Raw genomic sequence first — 25,873 nt, 5'->3', positions numbered from 1 at the left:
GCCATGGAACTTATGGGATCTGCCAAGAGGGCCCAGAGCAGAGCCTGGGGGGGGGGTCACCCACCTATGGTGTGGGACCTGGCTGTATGGATCAAGGGAGCCAGCTGAGAGCAGTTTCAGGACAGCTTCCCTGAGTGGGTCAGTTAGTGCTGTTAGATTTGGCAGGGGCCAAAGCAGGGAAAAGGATGAGGTCTGAGAAGAGGTTGTCAGGATTCTTACTGAGAGATCATCGGTTGGTCACCTTGCAGAGATTTGGGGGTGAGTGACCTGGTCAGAAATTGAGGAGGTGAGAATAGAAAAGGAAGAGAGCTGGAGGAGGATGGGCAGGGAGAGTGAATGGAGAGGGCTGTCTGCCTCAAAGACTCCCCAAAGTGACAGATGGGATCGAAGCTCAGGCATGTTAGTTGACAACTGAAAGGAGTTGGAAGATAGAGTCCTCTAGATTAGCCAAGGTTGGTTCCTTGTGGATGACAAGGCAAAAAGATGTCATTTCTCAGGATGCTTGACCATTCTTCTCAAAGAACTCAGGATGAACATAAGCAGCCCAAGTAGGGTGGTGCTGGCATGAGGTAGAGGAAGACAAGCTGGTGGAGACCCTGGGGGTGCTGAGGAGAGGACCCCAAGGAGCTTCCATGGGAAGCTGGGGAGGGATGGGAGCCTCCAGAAGGGTCCCAGAGCCATTGAGGCTCAGACATGGAGTTTGAGTGCACCCTCTCTGAAGGGATGCACAATCCCCTGGTTTTCTTTTGGCTGAAGAGAGTGCTTTTGGTAATGTGATGGGCTCATTCTATAAGGACCTTTAAAGTTGCATGTAGAGAGAGTGGAGAAATGTTGGTCATCCCAGAACTGGGAAAAAGGAAAACCTCATTTTGTGGCTCTGTCCCCTTGCCTGCAGCTTGATGATGGCTGGAGGCCGACGGGTGAATTCTCTGAGCAGCTTCAACTGGATGCAGGTTAAAAACTTATGTCAAGCAGATTCGGAGGAGGAGCAAGTGAAAGTTTCTGCGACCATTGATACAGTGAGTAGAGATGAATTTGGGACCAGAGGAAGCCCCCCCCCCAGGGGGTTTAGAGAGTGGCAGATCTGGAGCTGCCCAGTGAATGGCCCTGGGGGTGGGGAGTGCCCCTTGGTATCAGCTCCAAGACTCTGGGTGCTGCCTCTCTGGCTGAATTTAGCTATCTAGGGTAGACCAGGGGGGTCCAAGAGGTCTGGCAAAGCCATGGAAGGGAGGCTGTCTTCAAAAATCCACAAAATAAATTCTTAGAACTCTCCAGAAAATGTCTGTTGCCTAATTTTCAAAATCTACAACCTGTAGTTTTGGAGTTCCTTAGTCCCTTACAGATGTTCCTTCATCTGGTTTTAACAGACAAGTTGTGAACTTTTAAGAAGCCCTGTCCCTCAATCATGAGCTCAAGAATCATAAAACATTTCATGACTTCTTGGGTTTAGAGAAAAAAAAAAGCCAGTTTTGACTTTGAGACCTGGTGAAAGCAAATCCCTGTAAGGCTCCTTGAAGTGGCTTGTTTGGTTTTTCTTTTTATTAAACTCTCCGACACTCATACCCTCAAATCCTCCTTGGATGAAATAGTCCTCAGAAAGCCTTTGATCTGGTCAGGATTTGTGTACAATAACTGGACCCCCATTTCCTTAGGGAATGTTTCCTTCATAGTCCTTCTCATTTGTAAAAACCCCATCCCCACAACAGTGTCTTGGGAAGAGTGCTTCATAGCTGAACCCTCCATGGAGGCTGCAGGGAGCCCATGGGTGGGCCTGGCTTCCAAGCCAACTTCCCTGAGCCTCAGTTTCCCTAACTTGAAGTGGGGGGATCCACAAGATGATCACTAGGGTCCCTTCCAGCCCTTATTCTTTGTCTGTAAAATGGAGGTTAGCTGGGAAGGAAATTGGGCAAGACAACTTTGGTCTCTGGGCTCTCAAAGTGGAAGCTTCTCATGAGGTGTGGTAAGTCTTCTCTCTCTAACCAGAACTCAGCTTGGTACCTTCTCTTTCCTTTCATTGGAGGTCATAAAACGCTGGACACTGGGTATTCGTTTTCTGCCTTTTGGGTCAACATTGGATTCTTAGTCCTAGAAAGGGATTGTCTTGGTGAATTCAGAATTTGAACACCACCAAGGGGTGGAGTTTTGGAGCCCTGGAGATGGGATGAAGCTGGGCAGATGGCCCCAGCCAGGCCCTCCCCGCTGGGGGCTTCTCTGGGTCCTCCCTGGGTCTGGTCAGTCCTCAGTGGCTTTGTGTGTTTCAGATGCTGTTGGACATCAGAATCAAAGCCATCAAAGAGCTGGGGCTGCAGGAGGAACTGGGTAAATGCATTTTAGTTCATGAGAAAGGGGGCTTGGACAAGGGGGGGAACAGGTGAAGACCCCAGCCTAGGGATCAGGGCCTGGAGAAAGCTGGCCAGAACTTACATAAATGTTAAAGGCCCCAAGGATGTGGGAAAGGGGAGTGCTCATAGCAGTGAGTGGCTGGGCGCTCCAGATCAATGCTGGGATGGGGGATTGGGATAAAGTGGAGGGTTTTCTCCACCCCAGGGGGACCGGGAGGCAGAGTTGCCATGGGAGTCCTGACTTCTGCCTCTCATCTACCTCTCTCTGCTTGTTTGCCTCCAGTTAATAATAGCTGCTTGCGGCTGATCGATAGAAATGGGCAGCTTCTTTTTCCAGGTAGGTGGGAGGCTCTCTCTTACCCAACCTGGCCCTGTGGCTGCTCTTTTGGAAGGTTGCTGTCTTTGGGGTGACATGGTGGTGAGGTTGGGGAGGGGTTTGGCTGAGTCTCAGGTAACTTTGGGAAGACTAAGGTTGTCCAGTCCCTTTTTATGGATGAGGGGGCTGAGGCCCAGCTGCTAAGTTTCTGAAGTAGGATTTGAACTCAGGTCTAACATACTCCCCACTGTGCTCACTTCATTTTCTGAAGTTTTATTGCTGTGATCCTTCCTGATGTCCTCAGGGCTTGTGCGACAGGCCAGCTGCACTTGAGCCAATCTTTTTCACACTCCACTTTCTTGGCTGCTTTGAGTTTACTGTCTGCCTCAAAGATTCCCCCTAGCTTGACTGAGGAGTCCCTGCTAAAGTTGGCCTCGTTTTGCCTCTGCTGGCAGGAATAGGGAACTCAAGCCTTCCCGAGGACAGGCAAGCCTTGCCTTTTCCTGATAGCCCTGGGCTCAGGACAAACCATCCCATTTCCCTTGGAATTGGGGATGCAAGAGGCATGGTCCCCAACCTCCCCCCCACCCCCTTCATCAGCTCCACCCCTCACAACCTGGCTGGCTCTTTGACCTCGCTGACTGACAGGTCATGTCCTGATCAGGGCCTGAAGTGGGGGGTGGGCAAGTCTTGCTCAGTGCTTCTGCTCATTTTCTTAACAGTGCCGGAATGTTATACTGTGGCCGAAGCCGAGATGGAGATGGGGAGCTTGTTGGGGCTCTGTCGTGGGAAAGCGCCGACTTCCACACAGGTGACAGACACAGCCTGAAGGCTGACACTCTGGGACTTGCTCACCCCATAGCATGTCTGAGCATGTCTGCATGCTTGGTGGGGCAGGAAGGCTCTGCTGGGGTTAATCCCTAGGAAATGTTCTTGATCTTCATTTTAGCTGCATCTATTTTAGCTTTGGAGATTGTTAGCATCCCCATTTTTGCCAACTCCAAGTCACCAGGGTCCTTAGGACTCAGCCTCAATCCAGGCTTGCCAGCTCTCCAGCCTCCTCTCATCACCTGCTGCCTGTGAAAAGCCAGAGGTGGGCTAGGACCATTGGCCACTAAGTCCACTTTCTAGGAGATTAGGAGGTCACACCACAGGGAATGGGAATTTTCTGAAATCTGACTGGAACCCCCCTCACTGGAGCTTGTTGGCCTTTTCCAGCTGTTCCTGTTTTTCACTGTGGGCTCAGACTTTGAGTCTGGCATCATGATGGAGATCATCGTGGAGTCAACCATCACTGTGGGCGAAGTAAGTGCTGGCAGCCCTGTCCTGCCCCTTGGTGACCACTGCCCAGGAAAGTTGTTGGAAAGGTGGAGGCGGGGCTGCCCATCCCCTTCAGGAAGGTGGGCCTGCTGATAAGGGTAGCCACATCCTTTTGGGACCCAGTCAACCTGGAGCATAACTTTTCTATGTTTTTATTTTCTCTCAGTGTTTGAAGAGGATGCTGGAGCAAGCTGGTCTGCAAGGTCAGTGGCCTTGGGGATGAGCTACTGCATGGTTTAAAGGCCTTTTCCTCACAATCATTCCCCTGGGATAGATCTCTGGGATAGATCTCTGGGATCTTTGGACCCCTTTCCAGAGCTCTTGGGGGACAGTGCAACCACAGCTTCTTTGTACTCTTGGAAACCGCAGGCTCCCCCAAGCAGCCAGTTGATAGATGGGATCTTTAGAATCAGCCCAAACAGGAGAAAGGAGATGTAGGCCTGCTCCTTGTTGCCTGTCCATCCTGCAGGTTGAGGAGGTGATGGTTAAATGGGCAGATAGATCACGGGTCGCTGGGCCTCTCAGGGTGAGAGTAGAGGGCAGGCCCAGGGGTCCTGGAGAGGGAGGGCTCTGGTGCATTCTCTTGGGGGGACAGGAAGGGGTCTCCAGTGCTATCACATTGAAGACATCTGGGTGGTTGCTCTGTCATCCACATCTGCACATCCTGTACATCACCATCATTGGTTTGCAGCCAGCTTCCCCAGACCAACTCTTCTTCCTGTCATGCTGTCCTTGAGGAGCTCCTTATTAGTTTATATTGCAACCTGCCCATATCCCACCTGCCACTTTCCATTGCCCTCTGGTTGAGCCTCAGATTTAGTTCTTTGAAGATAATTGTATGGTTTGGTGACATTCAGCAACACAGGCCACTTGATTTAATTTATTTTTTTACAATTGTTTTTTATTTATTTTAAGTATTTCTCAATTACATGTAAAAGAAATCTAATCATTTAAAAAAAATTTAAGTTCCATATTTTTTCCCCTGCTACCCTAGCCCCCTTCTTGAGAAGGCATACAATTTGATTTTGATTAGACATATGAATGAGGTCATACCAAACATATTTCCAAATTAGCTATTTTTTTTTTTTAGGTTTTTGCAAGGCAAATGGGGTTAAGTGGCTTTCCCAAGGCCACACAGCTAGGTAATTATTAAGTGTCTGAGGCCGGATTTGAATTCGGGTACCCCTTACTCCAGGGCTGGTGCTCTATCCACTGTGCCAACTAGCTGCCTCACCCAAATTAGCTGTGTTGAAAAGAAGACAAAATAACAAAAATAAGGAATTATCCTTCAAAAAAATTATACTTCGATCTGCACTCAGAATTCTCAGTTCTCTTTCTGGAGATGGATCATGTCTTAGATCATTTTCTGGATCAGAGTAGCTGAGACTTTCACCAACCTGTTAATTGACTTTTCATAATTTTCTTTCTTTGCTTTCATTTCTTTTTTCTACTATTCATTTAATTTTGAAATTCATGTTTAAGCGCTTCTAAGAATTCTTATTTTGTTTTGCTTGTAACTGCTTTGACTCCATTGACTTCTTCTGAATTTGTAACTTGTATCTTCCCTATCATAATAATAGATTTTTATGGTCAGGTTCTTGTTTTTTTGTTGGCTTATTTTTTCACCCTCTTTTATGGTTTGGATTTTTATGTTAGTGTTGGACTGCTTTCAGGGGATGGGGAGCAGTTGTCTCAAGCTTCAAGTTTTTCCCACAGTGCTGTTTTCAGAGCTATTTCTTGGGGTTTAGAAGTTGAACTGGGGAGGGATATGGCCACTGCTGTCTTGGTCTGCACTTTGGGCCTTCCCCATGAAGGGGGGTCCCTGATCCCTTGAGATTGCAATTTTGAGTGCTCCTCAGGATCCCTGTTTCCTTGAGGCTGGCCGTGATAGCTGCCCCACCTTGGCTTCCACTCCTTCCACACCTTCTCACCCTGCCCTTGAACTTCGACCCAGAAGTGGGTAGAAGTCAATGGAGGTGCCAGACAGTAGCTGGTCCTGTGTCCAGTGCTAGTGTGTGTAAATTCCCGTAGTCTTGTTCTGTGACCATTTGGCAGACTCCCTTATGGTCCATGGCTTGAGAGCTCTGGACACTGCTGCTGCTTCTGTCACCACCACTGGCATTTTATTCATGCTGGCTCTGGCCAGGCTCTACTCCTGGGGCATGGATCTCTCTTTCCTGAACTCCTATATTGTTTTGGTCTGGAAGAATGCTTCATGTTGATCTTTTTTTGACTGTACTACAGAAACCGATTTCAGGCATTATTTTAAAATTTGGAGGGAAATGTTGGTAGAGCTCAGTGGAGTGCTTCTTCACTCCACCATCTTGGTTGTGTTCCCTGGCAGGGGAGCCTCTGCTTTCTTGTTCACTTCCTGAGCTGCTTTCCTCCTCTTCTATCATGGGCCTTTGGTCAGTGATTGCCAGTCATCCCAGCTGTCCATAGTGTGCGTGGGGGGGTCTAAATACATGCTATTGTTATCTTGGTCTTTCCTGGGTGGATGGTGAGGCCTCAATCCTTTGGGTGATATCAGAGCTCTTTTTGGATTATTAAGTCTCCAGAGAATCCATCCTGGACTAGAACTCTCTGTTTGATCTCCTGCCTCCTATCATTTTCATGATCAAGAAATAAACCTGGTGAAACTGGATATTCCCATGTCTTTAAGTCAGTTGGGAAGTGATCAGGATGATGGTTCATTGTTGATGGCACTTGAGAAGGGCTGCTTCCTCCCTAACAACAACCCTATGAAGGATGCCCTTGATTCATGTAAAGATGAGAGACAGATAAGAAAATAGACATGCAGGGAAGTCATTTATGTTCTCTTAAGAATCTGTTTACTACGCCTTTGGTATCTTGCCTTTCTTCCATATTCTTTGGATGTCAGTCCCTCTAGTGACTTCTCAGCCCTGATTTTTAAATATACTTGGTCTGCCATGGTGCTCTCATGGGTTCCACTATCATCCCATCTTTGTTCTCTTTATAGCCATTTCTATCTTTGTAAGCATTTCTTGAAATTGGGGTGTTGAAAATTAAATGTGATGTTTTTACTGTCCCTTGATAGTACTCAGGTTGGGGTACCATCATTTGTAGGGGGTGAATCTTCCGGATGGTGTGATTTTTATCCCATTCACATTTTTAGTACTAGAACAGGAGAGAGAGAGAGAATTGAGGCCTCATGAACATTAGTATACTAGCTCAGTGACTACAGTGATATCCAAAGAGGTGACTTGGAGGACACATGACTTTGATCCCATATTCCTGCTTTCTTGTCTGTCCAAGATCCTTTTGACCAGCCATCTGTACTTGAAGAGTGGGCATCTGTCATGAGAGCTTACTGAGCAGGGACCAAGAATTTCAGGTTTGTAGTTAGTGAAGCCTGAGGATTAGGAAACCTTGGGGTCTTACAGGGTTGAAGGTGAACTGAAATCATGATTTTTAGAGTGGAATTTCATGGCTGTTGAAATGGTAGAGCCAGAGGTATTGGTAGGTAGCTGGGGCTGCCAGAGAAAAATGTTGCTACGCGAGGGATGGCCAGGATGAACTTTGAGGGGGAAGGCAAGGGCCAGCATGGGGAAGAGGAAGTCACCAATCCAGCACAAGCGAGTTCTGGACAGGAGATGTGGGGATCTACGAAAGGGACATGGTTCCTATGAATGGAGCAAACATTTTTGAAGGGACTGAAGAGGCCAATAGAACCAGAGTCCCTGCCCTTGAGGAGCTTCCAGTCTACTAAGGGGATGCCAGAGAAGTTGTTTGCTTGAGGAAGCTTGGACATTAGGCAGGAGTTTATGCAGTGCTCAGGGAAGAGCATCTGAGAAGGGCATCCTGCAGGGCTGCTAACTCCCCACAGAGCTCAAAGACTTGGAAGGAAGGAAAGGAGTCCCTGAGACTTTTGAGTGAGGCATTTTGAGCAGACTTTACTTTAGGACCTTGGGCAAGAGGTGGAAAGAAGTGGAAAGAAGATGGTGGATGCAGGAAACTCTAGGGAGATTGAGCAGCTGATTGGATGTTAAGTGGGAGGGAGAATGGGAAAGAAGGCACTATAGAGAAGCCTTATAGAACCTGGGTCATAGGATAAATGGGGGTGTCCCCAATAGACTAGAGAAGGGAAGAGGAGAGAAGGGTTTTGGTTTGGATAAGAGTTGGGTTCTTTTGGAGATCCCTGGGAGATGTCCAGCAGATAGCTGGTAATGTCAGCCTAGAATGCAGGAGAGTTTCCTGGGTGATAGTTGGACTTGGGGAACTCGTAATGTTATCAAGAAAGAAGAGGACATAAGAACTGAGACATGGATGAAGTAGAAGCCAGAAGGTTTGAGGAGAACCAGGAGAAAATCCATTGTGACAAAAGAGGAAGAGTTGCTCTAGTTGGACAGGCCTCCACCTTGGCCACAGTTTGGGGAAGTCTGTGAACCCCTTCTCAGAATTTACTTTTTTTTTTAATTATTTTTTGGTAATATAATTATTCATTTGTATTTTTTAATCCTACATTTAGTTTTCATTTCTTACTCTTGGCTTTCCCCCACTTAATAATATTTATTTATTTTAAAGAAAGATTTTGTTTATTTTGAATTTTACAATTTTCCCCCCATTCTTGCTTCCCCCCCCCGAAGGCAATCTGTTAGTCTTTATATTGTTTCCATGGTGTACATTGATTTAAGTTGAATGTGATGAGAGAGAAATCATATCCTTAAGGAGGAAAAATAAAGTATAAGAAATAGAAGAATTATATAATAAGATAACAGGTTTTTTTCTCCTAAATTTAAGGTAATAGTCTTTGGTCTTTGTTCAAAGTCCACAATTCTTTCTCTAGATACAGATGGTATTCTTCATCGCAGATAACCCAAAATTGTCCCTTGTTGCACTGATGGAATGAGGAAGTCCATCAAGGTTGATCATCACCCCCATGTTGCTGTTAGTGTGTATAGTGTTTTTCTGGTTCTGCTCATCTTGCTCAGAATTAGTTCATGCAAATCCTTCCAGGCTTCCCTGAATTCCCATCCCTCCTGGTTTCTAATAGAACAATAGTGTTCCATGACATACATAGACCACAGTTTGCTAAGCTATTCCCCAATTGAAGGACTTACACTTAATTTCCAATTCTTTGCCACCACAAACAGGGCTGCTATGAATATTTTTGTACAAGTGATGTTTTTACCTTTTCTCATAATCTCTTCAGGGTATAGACCCAGTAGTGGTATTGCTGGATCAAAGGGGATACACATTTTTGTTGTCCTTTGGGCTAATTCCAAATTATTCTCCAGAAAAGTTGGATGAGTTCACAACTCCACCAACAATGCATTAGTGTCCCAGATTTCCCACATTCCTTCCAACATTGATCTTTATCTTTTCTGGTCATATTGGCCGGTCTGAGAGTTGTGAGGTGTTATCTCAGAGATGCTTTAATTTGTATTTCTCTAATAAGTAGTGATTTAGAGCAATTTTTCATGACTATGGATTGCTTTGATCTCCTCATCTGTAAATTGCCTTAGCATAACTTTTGACCATTTGTCAATTGGGGAATGGTTTGTTTTTTTGAGAATTTGACTCCATTCTCTCTCTCTCTCTCTCTCTCTCTCTCTCTCTCTCTCTCTCTCTCTCTATATATATATATATATATATATATATACACATATATATATATATATATTAGAAATGAGTCATAAATATTAGTTGTAAAAATTGTTTCCTAATTTACTACCTTTCTTTTGATCTTGGTTACAGTGGTTTTGTCTGTGCAAAAGCTTTTTAATTTAATGTAATCAAAATTATCTAGTTTGTTTTTAATGATGTTCTCCATTTCTTCCTTGGTCATAAACTGCTTTCCTATCCATAGATCTGACAGGTATTCTACTCCTTGATCTTCTAGTTTGCTTAGAATATTGTTTTTTATTTCTAAATCCGGTATCCATTTGGATCTTATCTTGGTATAGGGTGTGAGGTGTTGGTGTAATCCAAGTTTCTTCTATACTAACTTCCAATTTTCCCAACAGTTTTTGTCGAAGAGTTTTTAATCCCACAAACTGGACTCTGGGATTATCAAACAGCAGATTACTGTAATCATTTCCTGCTATTGCACTTAGTCTATTCCATTGATCCACCACTCTGTTTCTTAGCCAATAGCAGACATTTTTGATGACTGATGCTTTATAATATAATTTTAGATTTGGTAAGGCTAAACCACCTTCTTTTGTACTTTTTTTCATTTAATGCCTGAAAATTCTTTACTTTTTATTTCTCCATATGAATTTACTAACAATGTTTTGGAATTTTGATAGGTAGGGCACTAAACAAGTAGTTTAGTTTTGGTAGAATTGTCATTTTTATTAGCTTGACCTATCCATGAGTAGTTGATGTTTGCCCAATTATTTAAATCTGATTTAATTTGTGTGAGAAGTGTTTTGTAATTGTTTTCAAAAAGTTTCTGAGTCTGCCTTGGCACGTAGACTTCCAGGTATTTTATATTGTCTGAGGTTACTTTGAATGGGATTTCTCTTTCTAGCTCTTCCTGCTATATCTTGCTAGGCTTATATAGAAGTGTTGAGGGTTTATGAGGATTTATTTTATATCCTGTGACTTTGCTAAAGTTGCTAATTATTTCTAGTAGTTTTTTTAGATGAATTTTTGGGATTCTCTACCATCATGTCTTCTACAACGAGTGAGAATTTTGTCTTTTCCTTCCCAATTCTAATTCCTTCGATTTCTTTTTCTTCTCTTATTGCTGTTGAAGCTAATATTGATAATACGATGTTGAATAGTAGCGGTGATAAAGGGCATCTTTGTTTCACCCCTGATCTTATTGGGAAGGCCTCTAGCCTATCCCTGTTGCATATAATGCTTGTTGATGGTTTCAGATAGATACTGTTTATTATTCTAAGGAACAGTCCATTTATTCCTACACTCTTTGGTGTTTTTAGTAGGAATGGATGCTGTATTTTATCAAAAGCTTTTTCAGTATCTATTGATATAATCATATGATTTCTGATAGTTTGTTATTGATATAATTAATTATACTAACAATTTTCCTAATATTGAACCAACCCTGCATTCCTGGGATAAATCGTACTTGATCATAATGTATTATCCTAATGATAATTTGTAATCGTTTTGCTAAGATTTTATTTAAGATTTTTGCATCTGTATTCATTAAGGAGATAGGTCTATAATTTTCTTTCTTTTTATAATTTTTTAACTCTTCCTGGTTTAGGTATCAGCACCATATTGGTGTCATAGAAAGAGTTAGTCAGAGTTCCGTCTTCACCTATTTTTCCAAAGATTTTATATAGAATTGGAACCAATTGTTCCTTAGATGTTTGATAGAATTCACTTGTGAATCCATCTGGCCCTAGAGATTTTCTCTTAGGGAGTTCAATAATGGCTTGTTGAATTTCTTTTTCTGAGATAGAGTTGTTTAGGTTTTTAATTTCCTCTTCATTTAATCTGGGCAATTTATATTTTTGTAAATATTCATCGGTTTCACTTAGATTGTCAAATTTATTGGCATAGAGTTGGGCAAAATAATTCTGAATTATTACTTTAATTTCCTCCTCATTGGTGGTGAGTTCACCTTTTTCATTTGTGATACTAGCAATTTGGTTTTCTTTTTTCTTTAATCAAATTGACCAGAGGTTTATTAATTTTATTGCTTTTTTCATAAAACCAACTCTTGATTTTGTTCATTAATTCAATAGTTTTCTTGCTTTCGATTTTATTAATTTCTCCTTTAATTTTTAGAATTTCTAATTTGGTATTTAATTGGGGGCTTTTAATTTGTTCTTTCTCTAATTTTTTTAGTTGCACATTTAGTTCATTGATTTCCTCTTTCTCTAATTTCTCTAATTTCATGTAAGCATTTAAAGATATATCTCCTGACAGCCACCTTGAGTGAATCCTATAGATTTTGGTATGTTGTTTCATTATTGTCATTATCTAGAATGAAATAATTAATTCTTTCTATAATTTGTTGTTTGATCCACTCATTTTTTAAAATGAAATTGTTTAGTTTCCAAATAGTTCTGGGTCTATCTCTCCCTGGCCCAGTATTGCATATGATTTTTATTGCATTATGATCTGAAAAAGATGTAGTCACTATTTCTGCTTTCCTCTGCAGTTGATCTTTAGGTTTTTCTTCCCTAGAATATGGTCAGTTTTTGTATAAATGCCATGTACTGCAGAAAAAAAAGGTATATTCCTTTCTATCCCCATTCTGTTTCCTCCATAAGTCTACCATATCTAGGTTTTCTAACAATCTATTTACCTCCTTAACTTCCTTCTCATTCATTTTTTGATTCAGTTTATCCAAATCTGAGAACAGGAGGTTGAGGTCTCCCACTAGTAGAGTTTTGCTGTCTATGTTTTCCTGTAGTTCTTTCAGCTTATCCTATAAGAATTTGGATGCTATCCCATTGGGTACATACATATTCAGTATTGAAATCACTTTATTGTCTATGGTACCTTTTAGGAGGATATAGTTTCCTTCTTTATCTCTCCTAATAAGATCTATTTTTGCAGTTACTTTGTCTGAGATAAGGATTGCTGCCCCTGCTTTTTTTCACTTCAGCTGAAGCAAAATATGTTTTGCTCCAACCTTTTACCTTTTTTTGTATGTATTTCTGTATGTATGCTTCAAAAATTTTCTTTATAAATGCATAAAGTACATGAGATTACAGAGGAAACCAATTGCAGTGAAATACAATCTATTTTATTTATCTTTTTTCAAAAAAGATCAAGAGCCCATGGGGGTGGGAAAGACTGAGCAGGAGGTAGGGATGTGAGCAGGGTTATGCTGTGAAGGCTGACAATTAGGGGTCACAGAGCAGGAGCAATGGCCAGGAGGAGCCAGATGCCAGGCTGGCCATGGAAAGAATGGGAGAGAAAAGAGGTCCAGAGCAAGGGGAGTTTGCTGGCAGTAGCCTGGAGTGGAGCATCCTGGGGACATGGAGTGAATCAATGGGGTATCATCGCTTGTTCAGAAGGGCAGGGAGCAGAAAAGTCCTCTCTCTGAGAATTCCACTCCCTCCCCTTATTTATTTATTTATTTGTTTGTTTGTTTGTTTGTTTGTTTTTCCAATTATGTGTAGTATCAGTTTTCAGCAATCATTTTTTTGCTAGGCCTTGAGTTTTACATTTTTCTCCCTCCTTTGATTCAACAACAACAGAATACAATCTAATATAGACCATATGTGTACAACCATGCTAAACATGGATCCATATGTATAATGTTATGAAAGAAGAATCAAACTGAAACAGGAAAAAAAAATTAGAAAAATCACAATACCTAAGACAGCTTTTAAAAATTGAAGATAGTAGGCTTTGGTCTGCACTTAAACTCCACAGTTCCCTCTCTGGATATGGGTTGTATTTTCCATCATAAATCTTTTAGAATTGTCTTTGATTTTTGTCCTGCTGAAGTGAGCAAGTCTATCACAGTCAATCGTCACCCAGTGTTGTTGTTAGTGTTTAGGATGTTCTTCTGGTTCTGTTCTCTTCATTCTGCATCAGTTTGTCAAAGTCTGTACTCTTTGGAAATTCCATCCCTCATGAATTCTTACAGAACAAGCATTCCATCACATATATACTCCACAGTTTGTTAAGCCATTCCACAACTGATGAGCATCCCCTCAATTTCCAATTCTTTGCCACCACATAAAGAACAGCTATGAATTACTTTGTACATGTGGGCTTTTTAACCCCCATGATCTCTTTGGGATACAGACCCAAGGGGTTGCACATTTGGATTGCTATTTGGGTGCAGGGAATTCCACTCTTGCCTGATTTAGCGGCTGTGGGTGTGATCAGGGGAGCTGTGGTTGTGCATCCACTTGCCTGAGGTGGTGGTCCTCTTGGGGTGGCCTGGGGCTTGATCCTCCCTGAATGCTCTTGGTTTGCCCAGTCTGGTCTCTGGATTTTTCACATATTAATGTTAATGCTGTTGGCACCACAAGAGCTGGCATCTCTACAGCATCCTCAGAGGACCCTGTGAAGCTGTGGGTTGTCAGTGGTCTGTGACAGAGGGCAGGATCAATTCTTATTGGTCTGACCACCCTGCCCCCATCCCCCCCCCCCACCTCGGGGGCAGAGCCATGGCTTTCTAAGGGCTGGTTGACATCTCCTAGGGGCTGCCCTTCTTGGCTGGCTCTGAGTTCTGATTCCTTCCTAGCAGGAGTGCTAGCTGAGTTTCCCATTTGAGTGGTTCTCTCTGAGACTGTGGTTTTGGTTGAGGGGTCTCTGGTTGGGTCTTGTCTCCTGGATTCATGCCCCCTTTCCTTTGGATTGGCACTCTTCTCGTCTGTCGGGGGTCCCCCCCCATCTTCCACTTTCATTTGATATCATCCACGGCCACGCTCAGCAGACAGAAAGCAGATGCCTTGTTAAGTGGCAGCCATCACTTTAGCTTCGCTGCAGCTCAGAAATCCAAGTCATGTGGTCAGACCCTCTTTCTGGGGGCCCCTGCCCAACCCTGCCTGCCCCTTGGAAGGTCTTTCCTCCTCTCAACAATATGTTGATCTTCTTGCCTTTTACTGGTTGCCGGTGCCCGCCTGGCTGTTGTCCAGGTCCCCCCCCCCCCCACTTTGTCCCTTCCCTCCTTTATGTTCCCACTGCCCCCACTCGCCTCTTGTCTGCCCCAGTAATTTTATCAGCCTTCATTATTGCTGTCCATCCACATAGGATTCATTCATTTTTTTAATGTGTGACCTTTCACATGGCATCTGGTCAGAGTCTGGGTCTCCCTGGGAAGGGGCTGAGGTGCCTCCTTGATCATGGAGGAAAGGCGGTGGACTCGGTGGTCTGACTGGGGTGGAGTGTCTCCTTCCCCTCTCCTGTCAGTGCTACCTCTTGGTGGGTGAGCGTCCTTGTGATTTGGGGTACTCTAGAATTCCTTCATCCAGATTTCTATTTTATCATAGGTGATTCATGGCATTTACGAAAAATGGATTGGTGCTTTGAAGCTGGAGACCCTTTAAGTGAGGAAGTAAGCCTAATTTCTAATTCATTTTTATTTCCCTGAATGGTTGCCCCGTCTTGTATTCTCTCCCTATGAGCAGGGGGATGTTCCCTGGCCTGGGGGGGAGGGGGCAGGGTCATCAGCAGAGCTCTGTTGCACACTATCCAGGAGAACTTGGACATTTCCCTTATTATCTCCTAGCCTGTTTTTTCATGGATTGAACAACTTCTAAGGCTCCTCCTACCTCTCAAAATTGGTGGCTAAAAAGCTTTAGAGACTCTTAGGAACAGAGAAACTTGGTAATATTCTAGAAACAGCTCTCTATGGATTGGCTGTTCCAGCCTTGATTGTGATTCCATCATGAGCACCTCAGTTGTACAAATTTGTCTTGTGAGCCTCTTCCTCTTCCTCTCTTCCTCTTGACATGGATGACATATCTTGGTCTTGTCTGGAGGCAGCGGTGGGGGGCCAGGGAATAAGCAGTTTTGGAGCCTCTCCTGTGGAGGGGACAGCACTGTGGTCATTGATGAGCTGGCAGATGAAGCCCAGATCCTCAGGTCCCGAGCATGATCTGCATTTCCAACTCCTGTCAATACCTTTAGGCCACTCAGTGGTCAGAGGGTTGTCATTTCCCCCACCTTCCCCTGGTCATCTGCTTTGCTCAGACTTAATCTAGAATGCTGAAAATGACCTGGGGGGCGGGTAAGTGTGGAAGGAGAGTCATGCTGGCCCTTGTTACCCAGAGGAACAAGGGGACCTTGCTTGACAGCTGCCCCCTCAGGACCCATGGACTTCAGCTGAGGCCTCTTATCCCAGCTTTTCACCTGAGCTTTTGACTCAAATTTCTCCCTAAATGTTCTGGAGTCACCTCAAGCTCAGGCTATATAAAGTAGGATTTCTATATGCCTTAACTTCCACCTCCAAATAAAACAACCCAACAATGGACTTCCATTCCCATCTTTCTGGTTTCTCCTGGTGGCACAAGAGACTCCTACTTAAACATTCCAGTGGCTTTTGACTCTGCCTTCTTTTTCCACCCCCCATCTGTAACTGCTCATCAGTTCCTTTTTACTTTTTTCCACAAACTATCCTTCCTATCCTTTCCTCCATTTTGCCAGGTTCCCACTGCCATCCATATAGCAGACCATCATCGTTTCCCACATCCAAATTATTGCAGTCTCTTTTCCAAGGTTCTCCTGGACAATCCATTCTCTGGACAACAGGCAGATCATTCTTTAAGCCCCATTTGCCTAGATCTTATTGGTAGTCTTGACTTTTGAAATTCCAGACTCAATCTCTAATCTCCTGGAATAGTAGTATCTTTGGCCCTCAGAAAGGCTTCTGCCCTAGTGAAGGAAGTGTGGTAATCCTCCAAATGGACTACACTCCTTCTCTGCCCCTGCACAATGGCCTTCCCTTCTCCCTGGCAGGTATCTCCACTGCACCATTCTTTGCCCTCCAGTCCCCAGCCCCTCCTCAATTCACTTTCTTGAAACTCCCTGACCTCTCATGGCCCTCCCTGTTCTCTTCATTTCTGCAGTCCATAATCTTGAGTCCTGACCTAGAGTCCAAGCTCCTTGAGGGCAGGGTCTCTTTCTTTTTTCCATCTCTCTATTCCCAGGGACACAGTCGATTTTGAAATCCCCACCCCCAGATTTAGCTGGTGATTGACTTGTTAATCCTTTCAGTGTTTTGCTGAAAAGGTTCTGATAGCCCAGACACCAGAACAGCATCTATTTTCTACCCCTAGAATGCTTCCCTGAGTGAGCTTCTGATCAGCAATGGGGAGACTCTGATCTTATTAGAAGGGAAGCTGCCACCCAAGGTAAGAGGGGAATTCTGAAGGGGAATGGATTGGATTGAGGTGGGGAAAGAGGAAGGCCAGGAGACCTAAGGGTTGAAGGAGGGAGGGAGCTTGATACATCATTCCCTCAGGCTTGATCACAGCGGTCCTGTTGGATGCTAAGACCAGTGGTGCCCTCTGCTGTCCTCCACAATGCTAGTGTTTATTTCTCCTGACTGGGCCAAGTAAGAGACTTGGCATTCATACGCCCTCTGCAATGTCTCAGTTACCCAGGACCTCAGACAAGACTAACTAACTGTAGCTCCTTTTATAAAATCCCTCAAAAAAGTTTTCTTAGTGGATTTAAAAAATCATTCTCTGTAATGATTTTTCTCTGTAATGTGTCTATTTTTTTATATTAGAAATGATTTTTCTAAGGTATTGGAGCTTGCCTAAAAACAAGTTACTTGTTGAAGAATTTTTAACATTCTTCCCCAAATCTTGTTTGTATTTGGTGTGTTTCATTAAGAGTTCAGAAATGAAGTATAATTTAGCACAACTCCTGTTCAATTTGAACAGTTTTTTTCATGTTTCTTTAATGGTAACCTTTTTTGGTTTTAAAAGAGGAGCACATTATGCCATATTCTTTGACCTGAAAGAATGAAGTAAAGTGTGACTCCAAAGGCATTTGTCTGCTGACTAGACCTTATGCTAAGTGTTGGCAATACAGATCTAAAAAGCCAGACAGACCCACATCCAAAGGTTCCCTCCTAAGAATGAGGCAGAGGAGGGCCTGGTGAGATCCCAGGGCCTCAGGTCCCATTAGGAGGTCAGGATGGGGCTGAATTGGGAGAGTGTGGGAACAGGAAATATGGAAAAGCCTGCTGGGCTACCATCTTGCTGAGAGGAACAGTGCTGGTGATTCCCTCCCAACTGGGCCAGAGGATTCTGGGATGACCCTAGTTGGGGCAGGTCTGGGGAAGGGTTCCCCTGTGATCATTGCATTTATTTTCATCATTATAGCTGAGAAATAAGTTTCACTCTTTAGGGTTTTCTGAAAGTGCCCATCTGGTGGTACCATCCATCACTTCCCTCTGGATGGCAGGAAAACCCCCAGGACCAAATGAACCACGTTACTCACCAAGTAGGAGCTTTGAGAACCAGCCCTGAAGGAGGCGGTAGGTCTGAAGTGGGATTGCAGCACTAGAACTAATGGGAGATGGATTTGGAAGACAGCAGTGGACATTCAGAAAGGTTAATTATCAATATTTTGGAAGAGTCCATTGGTCTGTCATTTATATAAACCATTTTTAAAATCCTTTTCTTGGGTGGGTGGGCAGATTGGGTTCCAATTAGTAGTATGAATAGGTAATATTTATATAATTATGTTCTCAAAATGACTTCACATTTGGTACCCAACTGAATGTTCTACCTTTGAGTTGGATCCCTGGTGCCATTTAATAGCCCAAACTAGTGTTCTGGGCCCCAGAGCTGGAAAGAGTCCCTTCCCCACCCTCCCTGAGCAGGAGTCCTCAGATGCTGCCCCTTTTCACTCTGTTCTAACCTTTTCTGAATCTGTCGTTTAATGCCTGGCTTTACTTTCTGGAGCCAGGTAGGTCAGGTCATTACCCAGGGCCGTGCTGTCGTGTCCTCCCCACTCTCTGCAGCAGTCCCTTATAGGGTAGGGTCTCTAGGTTCCTCACTGTCCTGTTTTCCCTCCTGGGGGGGCGGTGCCACTTCTTAGGTGCCATCTGAAGTAGCATGCCTGGGCTTGAGGCAGGGCCTCCTAGGGAAGGATGGGGCTGCCATCCATTTACTTTACCAAACCTTTTGGTCCCTCAGAGTATTTTGCCCTATTTATTCCCAATCTCTTTTGTTTCACTGTTTTCCTTACACTCTTTTGCATCATGTAGCTGCTTTCCCTTTGTCCCAGACTCCCCTCAGATGACCCAGCCTGTAGGTGACCTGTTTTTAATTGAATCTGTGTCCAGATCTGCACAGAGAGATTCCCGAAGTCATCCAGAATGAAATTCCGTTTACTTTTGTGGGGGATGTTGAGATCTCTGAAGAGGCTTCTGTGGCGGATCTCAAGCGCCAGGTTAGGCTTCTTCCCAGCATATTTCTGGGTGTTGGGTTTCTTGAGAGGCCCCCTTCTTGCCTTTCCCTGAGGTGTGCCAGGATCTGGGGTGATCCCCCTCCCCTCATGTGGGCAGAAGCTCAGGTATTTGTCCAATGGGTGGCCCTTCTATTGGAGCCTGAGCTTGCTGACTTGCCAGCCTCTGGTCATTGTCAGCAGATGTCAGGGAAGTCCAAGGTTCTCCATGGGCCTTCAGGGAGCCATCCCCTTTCTTTTCTGACCCATGGTTCTTGTCTTTGTGCTGCTTTCACCTGTGAGCCTGGTGGATCAGCCCCCGTGTGCTCCCCATCCTGACTGTGGTGACCCTCTATAGCTTCTTTATGAGCCTGTCTTTGAAGCCTGGCCCCCTCCTGCTTCTCAGTCATTCTGATGGCCAGACCCACACTGGTCTGTGCCCCATCCACTTTTTGCCCCAGTGACTATGCAGAATTTCAGTATCCCTCTTCATGGGGCAGTGCTTTTCTCTGGCAGGCTCACATTGCAATCTCAGAGCCAGTCAGCATCTGGCTGACCAGCCTGCCAAGGGTCCTAATTTAGTTGTGTCTTTCCTGCTATGGTGTCCGGCCCAGGCCCAGCTGGATCCTTGGTCCCTTCATCACCTGTGTGTGATAGGTGTGATGGGTGTGAGCTCTTTAGACTCCCCTAGCACTTTCCATTTAGCTTGATTTTGGATGGGAACAGATCAGCCCAAGTCCTTTTGTGAAGTGGAGGTTTTGGATTCAAGTGTAAGATTGCACCTTAATGTCCACTGGTTGGAAGACCTGAATGTTCTTAAAGGACGGCCCTTTCTAATAGGAGGCCAAATGAGGTCTTTGGCAAGGCTTTCCTTGCAAGCAAATGGGTCAATTAGGCAGTTCTAGCTGCTCTTTCCAGACTGTGTGCTTTGATAGAGCAGATCATGGGGTCTCAGTGGTCAGAGAAGCATATGGCAAAGAGAGGGCTCCCTTCTCTAGAGAAGAAGTTTGTCTTCTTTCATTCCTGGTCATTCGTGAAATTCCTGCCACCTGGTGACAGGAGGGGAGCATGCAGTAACCCCTGCCTAGATAAAGCTTGGCTACAGCCCTCCCTCCCACTTCCCTTATTGTAGGGCACAAGTAAACAAATTTCAAAACTTCATTTTCTGAAACTGAAACTTGGAGGAGTGGATGCAGATCCTCCTTCCTAGTTGGGGGTGCACCCAGAGATGTGGGCATGCTTCATTCAGCAGATTCCACCCCCAGGCTACCTCAGCCTTGAGAAGAAAGAGCTCTAACATCTGGGGGGGAATCATTGTCTACTTTTCCAGGCCATGATCTTGCCATCTTTCCTGGAGTTCAGTCTTCCATCCGCCGACTTTCTCAGAGCCTGGACCATGGAAAGTAAGCGTCCAGGCAGACTTTTACGAAACAACCAGCAACAACTCAAGTAGGTTTCTAGTTGAACCCTCCACCTTCAGTCTGTTGCAACACTACAGAGCTGGATTGTGACCTGGATTGATGGCAAGATCAATCAATTCAGGCAAATATTAAGAGGGCACCCATTCCTGGTTATGTCATTTTGTGAACCATATATTGAACTTGGCTTGGAACAGCTGAGGTCTGCCATTTTGTAAGCCCAAATGAACAAGGATGTGCGCATCTCTGCATCCTGTTCTGAGGCCCAGCATGAGATGCTTCCTGGTCGATTGAGACCACCAGCTTTTACGTGTTTCAAGTCAGCAAAATGAAAAATAGAAAGGGGCCGTCAACGAATCACAAATTTCTTTCTTTCTCTCTCGCTCTCTTTTTAACCAGGGATTATAAAGTGGGAGGGAGAACTCAGATTTGCTTGGAGCCACTTCAGAAAGGAGAGAATTTGGGGTAAGCATTTCCACTTGTACGTACACTCACCCCTTTGCACATGCTAACGTTTTTTCCCTCACATTGTTCACTTTGGTTCACTTTAATATGATGGATGGATCCCTTATAGAACTGATAGTAATTGTAGTTTGGCTCTTCCCCAATCCCAGAGCAGGTTTTCCCATCTCTGTTCTCAGTGTGAAACGCAAGGCATTTTTTTCCCCCGGAAGGGGATGGTGTATTTGAGACACAATCATAATGGATTCTTGCTACTGAAATTGTTGAGTTGCCACAGAAGCCATGTGGCTCACCCCATCGGTTACAGCCCATTAGGAGTGATTTTCTTTTTCTGAAGCCCCATGGTCCTGGTGTTTAGTAGCCGGAATCCATTCTGGTTGTGCCTCAAATACTCTACTCCTTCCTCTTGGACCTGCCATGCCTCCAGGGCATGCCCGAACAGTCCCAGTGAGACCAAGGAGTGAGCCACATCATGAGCAAGTGGAGAAACTCAATAAGCCCTTCCACTCGACCCAGCCAGTCCTGGTGTTTATTAGGTGCTTGGTGATTCATTGAGGCAGAGAAAGAAGACCATGGTTCCCAAGTGAGAACTTATGGGTGCCAAAGGCTTGTTAGTGACCCATTAACCTCAGGCCCATACATCCTCCTCATTCAAGAAGAGAGGCGGCCAGCCTTGGATGTGGCAAACACTGATCGCATCACAGAAAATGCCCGTGGTCTCTGTTGGGTGGCATTACCTTGAGAGGAGGTCAGTGGGGACTGGCCGACTGTCATCCTATACAAGCAGAAACAGTATCACCCTAGAAGAAACAGGAAAGCTGAGATGATCCATCCCATCACAGATCTCAGCCAAATATTATGACTAAAAAGTGCGACACACCACTTGTTGTGCCCAAGTCTGGGAGATCTCAGCATTAACTTTGGAGAAGGTGGAGGTGCCTCCACCCCCAAAGTCTAGCTTTCCTTGCCAGGGCAATGAGTCAGCCAGGCCCAGGTCAGTGCAACTGATGGATGGATTTATAGAAGAGGGTAGAAGGTGGCAAGCTGTCTTGTTGGCAAGGCCTGTTACTGGCTAACCTCTTTGTGCCTTCCTGAGAATGACTGGCACATACTGGGAGGGTATTCTTAATGAAATGATGACTAGGTAAGACTAGTACAGTTTAGGGGCAAGGCAGAGGCCTCAGGTGACTGGGCAGGTGCCTCCTTTTTCTCCATCCTTGGGATTGACCAACAGTCCCTGAGCTGCTCTTGCTCTGGACTGAGGATCATATGACCTACACAAGGGCTCCCCTATGATCTCCTTAAGTGAACACATCGTCTTACTCAGGCAGGTGGTGGAGAGGCCCAGAGAACAAGAAGGGAGGAAAGGGGTGTTGGACTATTTGAGTCAGTGGAACAGACAGTTGTAAATACTTTCTCTGGGCCAGGCAGAACCCTGGGTCCTGGAAATACAAGCTTCCCAAGTGCCCGCCTTGGGCTCAACCAGCGGACCCCCAGTGAAGGTAGTCATGCTGTTGGAGAAGGCCTGGGAGCTGCTACATGATGGTGTGGGATTCCAAGAAGAGAGAGGAGACATGTTGTGGGAAGCAGAGCAGAATGGCCAGTTGACTGGTCTGGCTGGGATGTCTGGAAATCATGAGGGAGGTCTGGAAAAGTGGGTGGGGCCAGCCTGCAGTGGACATCAAGTTACAGGGAGAAAGGTTCTTTTTGCCCCAGGCTGATGGGGAATCTTGTGTCCCGGAGGCAGATGAGAGGAGAGGACCTGAAGAAGGAAGGTAACAGGAGACTTCAAGCTGGAGTGGAGAATGGGAGGGGCTAGGCAGAGGTAGACTGGACCAGGCTGAGCAGCCAAATGTGTGGGGAGCAATGCTGTCCTTGCTATGATCCTCCTGGCCAGAAGGATGCAGATGGCTCTCTGGGAAAATGGCAAGCTTTCTAGGCCTCTCTCCATCCATTGGTTGATGGGGTACCATCCAGGGTGGCCCCAGATGGAAGGTTGGTGACGAAAGGGAGAAGGGCTAGAAGAAACTACCTGGAGAATGTGCCTGGGAGAGATGTGGACCTGGGGATGGAGCAGTGCAGAAGCCCAGGAAAGGTGAGGGTAGATCTGAATTGACAGGAGGAAAAAACCTGGTACCGGTAGCAAGGGGGTCACCTCCAACGAGAAGGCTGGGGGGCCTTGAAGGAAAAAGAAAGGGCTTGGGAATTGCTGGCAATTAGTAAGTGCTAGGACCTCCACCAGAGAAGACTTTCAGGCTGCCCCAGGGAGAGAAGACCATCTGTGGGGAATGGAAAAGCTCAGGCTATTGGGGGCATGCCCTCTGAGTTCAGCCACATGGATGGAAAGGGCACAGGACCCTTGGAGCTGGAGCAGCCCCGAGGGGACCAGAGGAGTTTTGAACTGCTGGAGGCCAGGTGATGTCAGTTGGGCTATGATGGGATTGAGGGGTTCTAACAGGATTGGCCAGATCAGGCAGGAGCAGAGAGGGCAAGATAACTGGTCTTCAGTGAGGAGGATCTAGGTTCTAGGCCTGTCTTTGGACCCTGGGCAAGGCTCCCAGGACCTGTCCTTGGCACAGATTCTCCTATCTACTGCCAACTCTGACCCCCAGTCTCAAGAAGCTGATGCTGCTGGGGCCTTGCATGCCCTGGGGGATAGGGGTTAGTATCCCCATTTAGCAGAGATAAAAACTGAGTCAAGGAGAACATTTAAGTATCAGGAAGTCAGATCCCAGTTTAAGGTCATCCTCACTGTGAGCCTAACCCTCAATGAATTCAGATAGCTGTTGGTCCCTGGCTCAGTTGCCCTACTTGTCATTCTTGAGTTGGCTTTGAAGAGGACTTTTCTTGTCTTTTCTCTCACAGCCCCAAGGACATGCTGCTGAGGATCCAGATGGGCATCCCTGGGGAGAGGGCCTACTACCCCACTGTGGACTTCGTGTGGGACATCGTGAATGAATGCACAGCTTCATCCCTGCGGCAGGGTGTGGCTGCCCACTATGGCCTCCCTGTGGACAGCATCGAGATTGCCAAGTACTTCCCGGAGAAGTTTGAGTGGATACTCATCTCTAGCTGGGTAAGCCCTTGGGGCAGGCTCTTCCTCCATGGCTGGTCCTGCCCTGCGGCCGAGGAGAGGGCTGGGGAGAGGGCTCCTCCAGCATACCCCACAAGCTTCACAAATTCCTTTGGTTTCCCTTGTTAATAGGACCTGCAGGTTTCCAAGAGGAAAAAGAAGAAAAAGCAGGAGAATTTGCAGATAGCACCTTATTACTTGAAAGATGGCGATATCATTGGTGTGAAGGTAAGTATTTCAAAGACAGATTTGGTGGTTCTGGGAGAGGAAAAAGGCATTGCTCCGCCCCCCCCCCCCCCATTTTTATCTTTAGCATGGAACTCAAGTATTTTCAAAGTTTACTTTCCTCATAAGTATATTTGAAAGGAGGACGGGATCAAGAGGTTCTAATAGGATTGGCTGGGTCAGGCAGAAGCACAGAGGGTAAGATAGCTTGTCTTCAGTTAGGAAGATCCAGGTTCTAGGCCTGTGTTTGGACCCTGGGCAAGGCTCCCAGGACCTTTGGGACAGAACTTTCTCAGGACTGCTACAAAAAGGAATAAATAAATGAAATGTAGGTGTGAACTAGAGAAGAAGGGGTGGAAGTGCCCAGATGATGGGGGAGGGGGGAGGTTGGGTCAGGGAACGTGAGTGGGAGAGGGCTCTAGTGTGTGGAGGGGCTCTCACTGCAGCATGGAGCAAAGGAAGATGGGGGTCTAGAGCTCCTTGAAGGACAAGATGGGATCCAAATCCATGGATTTGGCTATAATATGACTTCACTGGTCTGGAGAATTCCAGGGAGAACATTTTGTCTGCCAGTGCAGGTGGCATCCCCATCACTCTGGGGTGTCTTGTCTTTCTGTTTGAGGTGCTGCCCTCCCTTTGCAACCCTCTTCCTTAGACAGAAAAGGACAACAAAAAATGGCTGAATTGGTGTCTGTTACAAGTTGGGAGAATCTTTTAGGGTCTTTAATACCAAAGCCTTTTTTTTTTAGACTTATCTACTTTTTTTATATTATATAAATTCCATATGGGGCAGCTAGGTGGCATAGTAGTTAGAGGGCTAATCCTGTTGCCTGGAGGACATATGCTAACGGTGATTCTGGCCATCCATTTAATTTTGCCTCAGTTTCCTCATCTGTAAAATGAGTGAGAGAAGAACATGGCAAATCACTTCATTATATTTTCCAAGAAAACCCTAAATGGGGTTACGGAGAGTCAGATGTGTGGCAACGATAGCAAATCCTGTCTGTAGAATTTAGCTTGTTGAGGTTTTGTGATTCCTCTCCCGCCGGTGCCCCCACCTCTAGACAGGGCCGATCGTGCTCCTGGAACTTAATTCATTGTTTTGCTCAACAGAACCTCCTGGTAGATGACAACAAAGACTTCAGTACCCTGAGAGATGATATTGGAAAAGAGAGTCAGACCAAGCTCTTTGTGGGAAAACGAAGAAGGTAACGGGGCTCTTCCCCTCAGCTAGCTGGGTGCGAAGAGCAGACCTCATCCTCGGAAAGCCCGGGGGCACTGCTGCCCTCTTGGCTTCTAGCCAGCTGTACACGGAGGGGCATGGTGGTTGTATTTCTGGAAGGTGCCGCCCCACTTGAGGACTGCCAGGCAGGCATAGGCATTTTCAAGTTTAATTTGTGTACTGGTCATGGAGGCTGAAGGAAGCAGATGATAGGAAGAGTGGCCCTTTAAAAACGGAGTTTTCTGTCAGAATTCAGTCGGAGGGAAGGGAAGTGGGCAGGGGGACATGGGAGGGCGGCCCAGGCATGGCTGGGCCAGGGGACGGGGCGGCCCAGGGGACGGGGCGGCCCAGGCCTGGCCGGGCCGGGGGACGGGGTGGCCCAGGGGACAGGGCGGCCCAGGCCGGGCCAGGCCGGGCCAGGCCGGGGGACGGGGCGGCCCAGTCCAGGCCGGGCCGGGGGACGGGGCGGCCTAGGCCAGGTCGGGCCGGGGGACGGGGCGGCCCAGGGGACGGGGCGGCCCAGGGGACGGGGCGGCCCAGGGGACAGGGCGGCCCAGGCCGGGCCGGGGGACGGGGCGGCCCAGGCCGGGCCGGGGGACGGGGCGGCCCAGGCCAGGCCGGGCCGGGGGACGGGGCGGCCCAGGGGACGGGGCGGCCCAGGGGATGGGGCGGCCCAGGCCA

At 46.1% G+C, this 25,873-nt stretch overlaps 1 protein-coding gene across 1 annotated transcript in view; it reads left to right on the top strand.

Moving 5' to 3' along the window:
* Positions 1 to 25,873, top strand: part of USP40 (ubiquitin specific peptidase 40) — a 56,078-nt gene that overhangs the window by 29,723 nt on the left and 482 nt on the right. The window contains 15 exon segments of the mRNA XM_074189844.1: positions 896 to 1,019; positions 2,262 to 2,319; positions 2,626 to 2,679; positions 3,381 to 3,469; positions 3,877 to 3,963; positions 4,145 to 4,181; positions 14,880 to 14,944; positions 16,668 to 16,742; positions 17,749 to 17,878; positions 18,692 to 18,798; positions 20,123 to 20,241; positions 20,610 to 20,675; positions 23,538 to 23,748; positions 23,878 to 23,973; positions 25,084 to 25,178. Coding sequence (XP_074045945.1) covers positions 896 to 1,019; positions 2,262 to 2,319; positions 2,626 to 2,679; positions 3,381 to 3,469; positions 3,877 to 3,963; positions 4,145 to 4,181; positions 14,880 to 14,944; positions 16,668 to 16,742; positions 17,749 to 17,878; positions 18,692 to 18,798; positions 20,123 to 20,241; positions 20,610 to 20,675; positions 23,538 to 23,748; positions 23,878 to 23,973; positions 25,084 to 25,178 — 1,413 coding nt within the window.

This window comes from Macrotis lagotis, chromosome 5 (genome assembly GCF_037893015.1).
Source record: "Macrotis lagotis isolate mMagLag1 chromosome 5, bilby.v1.9.chrom.fasta, whole genome shotgun sequence".
NCBI classification, from domain to species: Eukaryota; Metazoa; Chordata; class Mammalia; order Peramelemorphia; family Peramelidae; genus Macrotis; species Macrotis lagotis.
The sequence above is the reverse complement of the archived record's forward strand: the minus strand, read 5'-3'. Positions and strand labels throughout refer to the sequence as shown.